This window comes from Sander lucioperca, chromosome 9 (genome assembly GCF_008315115.2).
Source record: "Sander lucioperca isolate FBNREF2018 chromosome 9, SLUC_FBN_1.2, whole genome shotgun sequence".
NCBI lineage: Eukaryota > Metazoa > Chordata > Actinopteri > Perciformes > Percidae > Sander > Sander lucioperca.
In genome coordinates, this window is record NC_050181.1 from 6,108,496 (window position 1) to 6,121,154 (window position 12,659).

A 12,659-nucleotide genomic window follows, 5' to 3' on the forward strand; every position below is an offset into this window, starting at 1 on the left:
ACAAAATAACCACACATAAGGATCTTGAAGAGAAATGAAACAGCCTCTCAGCCTGTCCCCACCTCCTACACACATTTTAGAATCAATTGGCCTGCCAACACTATGGCGAGAGACGTAGAGAACCAAAGCACATTTCACCAATGGGGGTAGAAACATTTTTTGCCCACTTATGTCAGGGTACCTTAAAACGGTTTGGAGCTGGAATTTCCAAATCAGAAGAGGGTGTTTAATTACACTCTTGAGCATGTAAAGTTTTTATCAACATTGCTGACATGTATACTATTGAAAGATGTTTCCATATACAATATAAATAAAGGTTTAACAGCTTAAAAAAAACTATTTTGTTTACGTAATTACCCCTTGAGCACTGGTGTATATCACAATTACAACCTCAGCTATACAGAAACGTTCATTTTTAGTTAAATTACAAATAGCAGTATGCCTGTGATATTAATGTCTGTCACAAATTTTAAATGACTTTTCACAATACATTATGAAGCATCTAACTCTGAATTGAATGGATTAAATTGTTTTTGCATCAGTCCCGAAAATTACAGTTATCTAAAATGTGAAATTTTTCATGAAAAATCCTATCAGACTGCAAACTGCATCATACAAACAATATTTGCAAGTTGATAATGAATAGACATTTAATACTGTAGACAAAACATAACAAAAAACTGGCTGTACTCCTGATTAGACACATGGTATGCCACATTTTTAGTGATTTCTGTTATTTATTACTTCTGTTATATTCTTTACATAAACACACATCCTCTGTCTATTTCTCTCTCACATATGCACGCGGACATACACATATGGTGAGTGAGTTAACCTCCCACCACACAGCCAGACTGATGTCTTATGCCAAACAGAGCAGGAGCTTGACAAATCTGATGAGATCCGGCAGCAAGCAAATTTCAGCTTCCTCTAGCATTATCATTACCAGTTAGTGAAACCCTAAAAGGTCAGGACTTGAAGTGACACCAGCGGTATTACTCACACTGTGTGTGTGTGTGTGTGTGTGTGTGTGTGTGTGTGTGTGTGAGAGACTAGATAAGGGGTCTGTGTCCTCTGCAAAAGGTCAGGTGGCGACATGTAAGAGCAAGGTTCAAAGCAGAAGCAGATGATAGTGAAACCTGCAGTGTGTGTGCGTGTGTGTGTGTGCGTGTGTGTGTGTGTGTGTGTGTGTGTGTGTGTGTGTGTGTGTTTGCGAGAGAGAATATGCCACCCAACCTCAGACAGCACAGAGATATTCATTACAATGGTGACTGCAAATCCATATGTTTGTACTGCAAGCGGTTCCCCATCACGCAATTGAGTTTCTCCTGCAAGGTCTACCTATGCCTCTGAATGGGAGCTGTCACCAGGGAAGGTGAAATGTGAGGGGGGTGGGATTTTAGCACAGTTTGTTTGTCGATTTGTACCAGCTCATTGAGACAGCTCAGGTGCTTCCAAATGTCAACTCGGTACTGCGGTATCAAAATGATTAGCTTACCTACGCCACATCTCTTCCTCTCGTGTTATCCAAGTCAATAACAGCAAGTCCATGCAATTCTGACAGTTTGCATCTGCTCAGTTTACATATGTAAAAAGAGAGTTAAGCAGACTTGGAGAGATTCTATGAAATGAAAATCTTTACTTATACACTTCTAAAATGTTTAGTTTTTTAGCTCATGCTGTTATTCAGTGCGCCTCTCAGATTGAAAATTAGTTAATCTTCTTATTTAAGACACATAGCAGGTAGAGGAAATTGTTAAGGCCCAGAAGCCAATCAGCGGGCTATGCCAAGTGTTTAGATAATGATGTGGCTAATCACCTCTAGATACTTGCAGACCCTGTGAACAACTATTAAATTAGGTGTTAGAAAAAGAAAAAAAAAATTTACCCTACGTTTTCAGAACAGACGCCTTATTATTGCTGTTTTAAAACCGGAGTCAAACTCCAGGGACAGCAAGTAGTGACTATTATCAATGTGATGAGGAAAGGTTCATGTAAATGTTTGAGTGAAGGAGAGTTCAACCATTTTTAAAGTCCTTTTTTTGTTCCGGTCTAATGCCAATTGATCCTTGCCAAAGAGAGGGAGTAAAGTGACAATTGTGGCAAAGGGCAGTTTGTCATTTTCATAAATATACAGAGTGAAGTAAAGCCACTCAATGCCAGTGTTTGGAAGATCTTTAGCCTCATTCACAGTTAGTTCTGTGCACATATGGAGCCAGGTGGCTAGACCTGCTGTCCCTTCACGGCAGGCGTGAACAGGCTTTTAGACACATCTACCTCCACAATGCAGCGCCCAATCATCACAAATGCGCCAAAAGCATACATGACAAAGGGTTGCGAACCACCCAACAATTAGCTAATTGAAAATGATTGCAGGCCAGTAAAAGACAAAATGGGCTTTTTAATACCCTTTTGAAGCCTGCTTCAAATGCAGACACACATGGATGCACATGCTCAAATCACTTGTGCTCATTTTTTAGCAAGAGCTGACTCTGAGTGTTCAGTTTTTAATTAGACAGTGGACAAAGCCTCTGATCTGACCTCTCTAATGTTCTGTCCTTGTTAATCAGTGTGATCTTACGAGCCTCATGGTGGATGTTAGCGGCAGTTCACTCCTGACGGTGTGCCCTCTCTCTCGCTCTGCCAGGTGAAGTGTGACCAGTACTGGCCATCACGAGGAACAGAGACTTATGGAATGATCCAGGTCACCATGCTGGACACTGTGGAGTTGGCCACTTACAGCGTTCGTACTTTCGCCCTGTACAAGGTACAGTACTGCCTTTTTCATTTGCACTTAACCATATAGAGAGGCATGCTCATGAAGGACATGTTTCCAGCCGGTAATTGCAGTTCATAATTTCTGGGGTCACATTTTTAAATGTAATTTCTTATTTTTCTGAAGACAGATAAAGGCTATTACCACTGGAATCATTTTTTACTGCTGTAATTGGGTTTTAACATCCAAGATTGGTCTCTTGTTCTCTAAAAGTCAAGATATTTCAATTTTCCATTTGATTCATATACTTCAGTGCCATGATGATGTGACTGATGTGTGCTTTATTTCTCCTCTTCCCGTTATAAATTCTAACATTATTATAATTCCTAATTAAATGCAAAGTCTCCAGCTGCAGCGGTTTCTATCAGGAATGGTGACAAGGCCAAGAAACCTTTTCCGAAAAACTGTTTAATTAAAACATTATACCCTTTATCTACAACTACACTTGTAGAATGATCACAGCCATTAAGTAGAACACATTATGTGCTGCTATCAAAGTTATGAGTGAACTCGAGACCTTTGCTTAAAATAGCTACATTTCTGATTAAATGACTAGTGCCAAATGTGTCGAATTTCAGCTCCCTTTCATCAAAACAGTGTGAACTTAACCTGTTTAAAATGTTTTTTTCCCAGCCTGACAAAATGTATCTTCAAAAAGCAGCCAATTACAATTTACCATGTCAGGGTATCCACCTAAGCGCAAACTTATACCTTTCTACTTCACTGACTCTCCTGCAGAATGGCTCCAGTGAGAAGAGAGAGGTGAGACAGTTCCAGTTCATGGCCTGGCCAGACCACGGGGTGCCAGAGTACCCCACCCCCATTCTGGCCTTCCTACGGCGGGTAAAGGCCTGCAATCCTCCAGATGCTGGGCCTATGGTGGTCCACTGCAGGTGGGTGTAGACTGGAACAAGCTCAGAATGTGTGCATATAGTAAATAAACTGCTAATTGTCACCATCACATGTATTTATTTTGCATGGCTTGTTTTCTTCATGGGTGAAAAGGTTTGGTTAAGACAGGGTTGTGTTCTTTAATCAAAGATCAGTGCCAATACCCTGAAAGGACACCGCATTCAACAGAGATGCTGAAATCCTGTTTTTGGGGTCAACACCTTATTTTCTTCCCCATGAATTTGACCTCAATAGTTCTTTGTTTCCTATGTTCCAGCCAGTCGAAAAGCCTCTCAGGATGCCTCTACAATCACAAACGTTGTGCAGAATCTGCAGCAACAATAACATTATGCTCCAGCTCCTGTGCTAGAAGGTGTAAATCAACTAATCTAAAAAGCAAAATGTCCAGAACATAATAGGACTGGAAAACTTACAATACATATTTTCAATGCATTTTGGCTCATCTTTATCTTTTTGACCACATTCAGATGAACATCCGTGCACACATATATCCTGATGTTACGTGAAATTTCATTTTGATACACACACATATGTGCATACATCACAATAAGGGTATACACAGCAAAATAAGCTGAAGGTTAGAGAAATTAAGTTTTATTTAAATTAAGAAGTCTGAGGAAAAGTCTTGTGCTTGAGACGTTACACAGAGCATTAAAATCCTTCTCACAGGAGATATTTATTGTTCAGGTCTATTTGTTTCAATCATAGAGAGATTAAGTTCATATTTTATTTTTATTTATAGAAACATAAAGTTATTTACCCCTCCTCTCTCTCTGCCTCTTTCAATCAGTGCGGGCGTGGGCAGGACTGGCTGCTTCATTGTGATCGATGCCATGCTGGAGCGCATGAAACACGAGAAGTCTGTAGACATCTACGGCCATGTGACGTGCATGCGTGCCCAGAGGAACTACATGGTCCAGACTGAGGACCAGTACATCTTTATCCATGAAGCACTCTTGGAGGCCGCCACCTGCGGCAACACTGAGGTTCCGGCACGCAACCTGTACGCCCACATCCAGAAACTCACCCAGCCCCCACCCGGCGAGACAGTTACTGCCATGGAGTTGGAGTTCAAGGTGACTGATAAGCACACACTTCAGACAATGATTACTTTGGGTTCTATTTGATGAGTTATTTTAGTGTATTAAGTTTATGTTTAATTTTTACTAGTGCTGTTATTGACTCCTGCAGGATGTAATGAAGCATTTAACTTAAAGCTACATTGTGTAAGAATTTCTCCCATCTAGTGGTGAAATTGTATATGACAACCAACTGAATATTACTTTCTAGCCCCTCCCATTCTGAGCGCGTTGTAACTCCTATGGTGGCCGAACCCGAAATTAGCTCTTAGTATCTCCATCGTTTACACACAGCTGTTCTAGCTGTCTGTGTTACAACTGCATGATGTGAGTTAAGCTAAATTACCTGTCGAGAAGAAAGCAGGCAACTTCAGAGTCACTTTTAAAATCCTTGCTCCTCTTTCCATCTTGGAAAAGCCGCTCCAATATTAACTTTGGTCTTGTTGCTTTGCCTGTCGCGTTGTCGTTTTAATTCTCTTTTTAACTTCCTTGGCGACTCCGTTACATGTCCTCAAGAATAGGCGTGACCCTCCATCTTCAACAGGCTTTCAAATCTGCCGGCAGTCGTGAGTAATCTTCTCCCCCTCCCTGGCATTCATCACCGTGCCACTGAGTGTAAAAGCGCGAAAGGCGGAGGTAAGTCCTCCTCATTTTTAAAGATGGAGGCGCTACATGGCGGCCGTCATTCATGGATGTATTAAGAGAACTGGATACAGTGTTCGGCGGGAAGCCCGGTACGTTCCAATGAGAGTGCTCAAAACATGGATGTATTAAGAGAACTGGATACAGTGTTCGGCGGGAAGCCCCGTACGTTCCAATGAGAGTGCTCAAAAGCGCATAAAGCAAACATGGAGCTCGGCTCTTCTGCATTGTTGGCCCATAACGCTGGTTGGCTCACGATGGGCATGCGCACTAGCAATTTGTTTGCGTTGTCGTAGCAACCGGTAGCAACAGTTCATGAGCTTCTCTGTCGTGTCTCTTACAAGTGGCGAACTCATGAACTCGCCGTTTTCGTTGTCTAAAATGTCCACTAACGTTAAACATTGTTTTCGTTGTTCCCTATCGTTTACATGCTTAGCTAAATAAACGATAGATGTATTTAGCTAGACAACCAAGGAGATTTAATAATTATGTTGTGCTACTAGCTAGCTACCTACTAACTAGCGCTAGCTAGCTGTTATCCTGCAGTTTCATGAACAAAGCTCATCCATGGCTTCAGCTCTCATCCACGTTACAAGCTTTACAGCATACAGCCCTCGGATGTATCATAAGAGAGAACCAAGGCGATGTAATCACTATGTCTGTAGTAACGTTATGCAGGCATATAGCTAGCTATGTACAGATCTTAATACAGCCATGCTAGCTACCCCTGATGTTAGCAACTAGCTAGCTAGCCGATAGCCCGCCAGTTTGGGAAACGCTAATGACGTTACATCCACGTAGCTAACAGGCTTTACAGCAGCTACATACATCCCTGGGATGTATCATGACTTCATAAGATAATACCATGGACGTATTCATAGAACACATGGTGAATTACAACCATTAGCTATATCCATTATTACAGCTAGCTACATGAGCTTGGGAGAACAGTCATGTGAGCGGGCGGGCGCAGTCCCGCGGCTCTGCTCGTGTCCACTATGCGCGTTCATCATGCCAAATTTAATAATTCTGGATTCGCTTCTAGTGAATGTTAAAAATGTTAAACGTAACGTTTTAAACAAGGACCCTTTCAGTGTTTGGGCTGGTAAGTTGATATACCCAGAAACAAATTATCCGCTGAAATATAGACGTTTCTTTCGCCATGCAAAGTCTATGTGAAAAGTCTTTCTGGGCCATGGGGTGCAGTACCACCGTTATCCGCTAAGCCCATGGTGGCTTTTAGACTCGGCGCTCTTCCTGGGGGCTTGGCTCAAAAGCGCATAAAGCAAACATGGAGCTCGGCTCTTCCGCATTGTTGGCCCATAACGCTGGTTGGCTCACGATGGGCATGCGCACTAGCAACAATTTGTTTGCGTTGTCGTAGCAACCGGTAGCAACATGCGTGTTCATGAGCTTCTCTGTCGTGTCTCTTACTGGCGAACTCATGAACTCGCCGTTTTAATTGTCTAAAATATTCACTAACGTTAAACATTGTTTTCGTTGTTCCTTATCGTTTATATGCTTAGCTAAATAAACGATAGATGTATTTAGCTAGACAACCAAGGAGATTTAATAATTATGTTGTGCTACTAGCTAGCTACCTACTAACTAGCGCTAGCTAGCTGTTAGCCTGCAGTTTCGTGAACAGAGCTCATCCATGGCTTCAGCTCTCATCCACGTTACAAGCTTTACAGCATACAGCCCTCGGATGTATTATAAGAGAGAACCAAGGCGATGTAATCACTATGTCTGTAGTAACGTTATGTAGGCATATAGCTAGCTATGTATAGATCTTAATACAGCCATGCTAGCTACCCCTGATGTTAGCAACTAGCTAGCTAGCCGATAGCCCGCCAGTTTGGGAAACGCTAATGACGTTACATCCACGTAGCTAACAGGCTTTACAGCAGCTACATACATCCCTGGAATGTATCATGACTTCATAAGATAATACCATGGACGTATTAATAGAACACATGGTGAATTACAACCATTAGCTATATCCATTATTACAGCTAGCTACATGAGCTCGGGAGAACAGTCATGTGTGCGCGGCTCTGCTCGCGTCCACTATGCGCGTTCATCATGTCAAATTTAATAATTCTGGATTTGCTTCTAGTGAATGTTAAAAATGTTAAAAACGTAACGTTTTAAACAAGGACCCTTTCAGTGTTCGGGCTGGTAAGTTGATATACCCAGAAACAAATTATCCGCTGAAATATAGACGTTTCTTTCGCCATGCAAAGTCTATGTGAAAAGGCTTTCTGGGCCATGGGGTGCAGTACCACCGTTATCCGCTAAGCCCATGGTGGCTTTTAGACTCAGGCGCTCTTCCTGGGGGCTTGCCGTCATTCGAGCGAGTCGCTCGTATGTATTCTGAATGATTCTGAATGGCAGATTCTACGCTTACAAGAATAATTTGATTAGTTGGTGGAAGTAATTACACTTGAATGAGCACATATTTGTGAAAGAACAAAGTTTTTTTTTTTTGCTAAGAATCAACTCAAAACATTACACAATGTAGGTTTAAGAAAAGACATTTCAGAATAGCTTTTTCTGATTTATAGTGCATTGGATAGTTTGCAGGGGTGACATTGTGACACTGTACATCAAGTGAGTTTTGTTAATAATTAACAGAAATTAGAAAAAGTCTCAATCCACTCTGATCTGGAAGCACCAGGCTGCACTTGCACTGTTATTGTCTAACGTCATGAAAAAAGACATTAGACTGCAGTTGTGAATTCTCACCTCATGTCCAGGGTGTCACTATTGTGCCAGTGTGATCATATAGAGGTTTAAACATGTTTGAAATGATTAATCTGCCAAATAAGCCAATGCACAGGAATTGGTCTCTGTGACATTGGTGCTGAGACATCTCAGCAGCTACAGTAGCACTGCATCAGTTCATACGAACACACATCTTTCAGGGACAATGGGCCAGAACAAACATACACAAAGACAGCTACACGTGGAAAATTACAAAATGACTGACACTCACACATACACACAGCTGGTGTTCAAGGTGACTTGCAATCACATGCACACGCACACCTTCTGTCAATAGCCATCGACTGCAATGTTATTACACACTTTCCTCCCAGCGCGACTCTGCCATTAGCCCTCTTATGACCATGATCCATTCTGTTTGAAGTGATAATAGCATCTACACTCCTGCCAACAATGGAGAATGAAAGAGTGAGAGAATGATTGTGGCGTATGTGGGGGCCACAGCCTCCATGCCCACACAGTCTGGCCACAACACACACACATTTCTCCCGGAGTATCATGACTGTCCACACACACTCCTGTGCTGTCCATCTGTGCTCTGTCCGCTGCCAGCACTGAGCTTGTCACGCCCATAGTCCTCCAAACTCTGGGACTCCCACTCTATGGGAGACAGGTCCACTGTACTTAGTTATACCTACCAGCAGCATTTCTTATTTATCTTGACAAGAAACCTTAAGTCTACATCTAAATAGAGACTTGACAGCGAAGCATTTCAGACTTCCTTGTTTGTTTACTGCGGGTCACAGGTCACTCATTTTTTTCTCTCCATCCTTCTCCCTGTCTGATTTCTTCCAACCTTTTGTTTAAACAGAGACTGGCCAACTCCAAAGCCCACACGTCACGCTTCATCAGCGCCAACTTGCCCTGCAACAAGTTCAAGAACCGTCTGGTCAACATCATGCCTTTTGAGTCCACCCGTGTCTGCTTGCAGCCCATCCGTGGCGTCGAGGGCTCTGACTATATCAATGCCAGCTGCATTGATGGCTACAGGTAAGCAAAAGACTTCAACTTTAAGATTTGAGCTGCTTACAACGACAATGAGTGAGGTTAAAGTGCTGAATTTGAGCTTTAAAGGATGAGGCTGCATTGTTCTATATTTATATATAATATAGAGATATACATATTTATCCATCCATCTTCGTCCGCTTATCCGGTCTCGGGTCGCGGGGGTAGCAGCTCCAGCAGGGGACCCCAAACTTCCCTTTCCCAAGCCACATTAACCAGCTCCGACTGGGGGATCCCGAGGCGTTCCCAGGCCAGGTTGGAGATATAATCCCTCCACCTAGTCCTGGGTCTTCCCCGAGGCCTCCTCCCAGCTGGACGTGCCTGGAACACCTCCCTAGGGAGGCGCCCAGGGGGCATCCTTACCAGATGCCCGAACCACCTCAACTGGCTCCTTTCGACGCAAAGGAGCAGCGGCTCTACTCCGAGCTCCTCACGGATGACTGAGCTTCTCACCCTATCTCTAAGGGAGACACCAGCCACCCTCCTGAGGAAACCCATTTCGGCCGCTTGTACCCTGGATCTCGTTCTTTCGGTCATGACCCAACCTTCATGACCATAGGTGAGGGTAGGAACGAAAACTGACCGGTAGATCGAGAGCTTTGCCTTCTGGCTCAGCTCTCTTTTCGTCACAACGGTGCGATAAATTGAATGTAATACCGCACCCGCTGCGCCGATTCTCCGACCAATCTCCCGCTCCATTGTTCCCTCACTCGCGAACAAGACTCCAAGGTACTTGAACTCCTTCACTTGGAGTAAGGACTCATTCCCTACCTGGAGAAGGCACTCCATCGGTTTCCTGCTGAGAACCATGGCCTCCGATTTAGAGGTGCTGATCCTCATCCCAGCCGCTTCACACTCGGCTGCGAACCGATCCAGTGAGTGCTGAAGGTCACAGACCGATGATGCCATCAGGACCACATCATCTGCAAAGAGCAGCGATGAGATCCCCAGCCCACCGAACTGCAACCCCTCTCCACCCCGACTACGCCTCGATATCCTGTCCATAAATACTACAAACAGGATTGGTGACAAAGCGCAGCCCTGGCGGAGGCCAACTCTCACCTGAAACGAGTCCGACTTACTGCCGAGAACCCGGACACAGCTCTCGCTTTGGTTGTACAGAGATTGGATGGCCCTGAGAAGGGACCCCCTCACCCCATACTCCCGCAGCACCTCCCACAGTATCTCCCGGGGGACCCGGTCATAGGCCTTCTCCAGATCCACAAAGCACATGTAGACCGGTTGGGCATACTCCCAGGCTCCCTCCAGGATCCTTGCGAGAGTAAAGATCTGGTCCGTTGTTCCACGACCAGGACGGAATCCGCATTGTTCCTCTTCAACCTGAGGTTCGACTATCGACCGAACCCTCCTTTCCAGCACCTTGGAGAAGACTTTACCAGGGAGGCTGAGAAGTGTGATACCCCTATAATTGGCACACACCCTCTGGTCCCCCTTTTTGAAAAGGGGAACCACCACCCCGGTCTGCCACTCCTTAGGCACCGTCCCAGACTTCCACGCAATGTTGAAGAGGCGTGTCAACCAAGACAACCCCTCCACACCCAGAGCTTTAAGCATTTCTGGACGGATCTCATCAATCCCTGGGGCTTTGCCACTGTGGAGTTGTTTAACTACCTCAGCAACTTCCACCCGGGAAATTGACGACAATCCCCCATCATCCTCCAGCTCTGCCTCTACCATAGAGGGCGTATTAGTCGGATTTAGGAGTTCCTCAAAGTGCTCCTTCCACCGCCCTATTACCTCCTCAGTTGAGGTCAACAGCGTCCCATCCTTACTGTACACAGCTTGGATGGTTCCCCGCTTCCCCCTCCTGAGGTGGCGAACGGTTTTCCAGAAGCACCTTGGTGCCGACCGAAAGTCCTTCTCCATGTCTTCTCCAAACTTTTCCCACACCCGCTGCTTTGCCTCTTTCACGGCAAAGGCTGCAGCCCTTCGGGCCCTTCGGTACCTTGCCACTGCCTCCGGAGTCCTCTGGGATAACATATCCCGGAAAGACTCCTTCTTCAGTCGGACGGCTTCCCTGACCACCGGTGTCCACCACGGTGTTCGTGGGTTACCGCCCCTTGAGGCACCTAAGACCATAAGACCACAGCTCCTCGCCGCAGCTTCAGCAATGGAAACTTTGAACATTGTCCACTCGGGTTCAATGCCCCCAGCCTCCACAGGGATGCACGAAAAGCTCCACCGGAGGTGTGAGTTGAAAGTCTGTCGGACAGGGGCCTCCTCCAGACGTTCCCAATTTACCCGCACTACCCGTTTGGGCTTACCAGGTCTGTCCAGAATCTTCCCCCACCCCCTGACCCAACTCACCACCAGATGGTGATCGGTTGACAGCTCTGCCCCTCTCTTCACCCGAGTGTCCAAAACATACGGCCTCAGATCAGATGAAACGTTTATAAAATCGATCATTGACCTTTGGCCTAGGGTGCTCTGGTACCAAGTACACTTATGAGCATCCCTATGTTCGAACATGGTGTTCGTTATAGACAATCCATGACTAGCACAGAAGTCCAACAACAAACAACCACTCTGGTTTAGATCAGGGAGGCCGTTCCTCCCAATCACGCCTCTCCATGTGTCTCCATCATTGCCCACGTGCGCGTTGAAGTCCCCCAGCAGAACTATGGAGTCCCCCACTGGAGCCCCATATAGGACTCCACTCAAGGTCTCCAAGAAGGCCGAATACTCCGAACTCTTGTTTGGTGCATATGCACAAACAACAGTCAGAGTTTTCCCCCCCACAACCCGCAGGCGTAGGGAGGCGACCCTCTCGTCCACCGGGGTAAACTCCAACGTAGCGGCGCTCAGCCGGGGGCTTGTGAGTATCCCCACACCCGCCCGGCGCCTCACACCCTGGGCAACTCCGGAGAAGAAAAGAGTCCAACCCCTATCCAGGAGTATGGTTCCAGAACCGAGACTGTGCGTAGAGGTAAGCCCCACCAGATCTAACCGGTAGCGCTCCACCTCCCGCACCAGTTCAGCCAGCCAGCGTCTGCTGCCCGGGTCTGGTCCGTCGAGGCCCCTGACCTTCACTGCCACCCATATGGCAGCGCACCCGACCCCAGCGGTTCCTCCCACAGGTGGTGGGCCCATGGGATGGAGAGATGGATGCCACGTAGCTTTTTCGGGCTGTGCCCGGCCGGGCTCCGTGGCAAACCTGGCCACCAGACGCTCGCTGACGAGCCCTCCATCTGGGCCTGGCTCCAGACGGGGGCCCCGGGCTTCCTCCGGGCAGGGTCACTCCATCTCTTCCTCGGTCACTCATAGGGTTTTTGAACCATTCTTTGTCTGGCCCCTCACCTGAGACCACTTTGCCTTGGGAGACCCTACCAGGAGCACAAAGCTCCAGACAACACAGCCCTCAGGTTCATAGGGACACACAAACCTCTCCACCATGATAAGGTGATGGTTCCAGGAGAGGTATCTATAGATACATATTT

General features: G+C 45.9%; 1 protein-coding gene across 28 annotated transcripts in view; it reads left to right on the top strand.

The window, feature by feature from the left end:
• Nucleotides 1-12,659, top strand: part of LOC116045884 (receptor-type tyrosine-protein phosphatase F) — a 181,351-nt gene that overhangs the window by 158,024 nt on the left and 10,668 nt on the right. For all 28 annotated transcript variants that reach the window (XM_036005658.1, XM_036005666.1, XM_036005660.1 and 25 more), the window contains 4 exons: nucleotides 2,648-2,767; nucleotides 3,515-3,669; nucleotides 4,479-4,764; nucleotides 9,008-9,186. In XM_036005658.1, coding sequence (XP_035861551.1) covers nucleotides 2,648-2,767; nucleotides 3,515-3,669; nucleotides 4,479-4,764; nucleotides 9,008-9,186 — 740 coding nt within the window. The remainder of the gene's footprint in view (nucleotides 1-2,647; nucleotides 2,768-3,514; nucleotides 3,670-4,478; nucleotides 4,765-9,007; nucleotides 9,187-12,659) is intronic.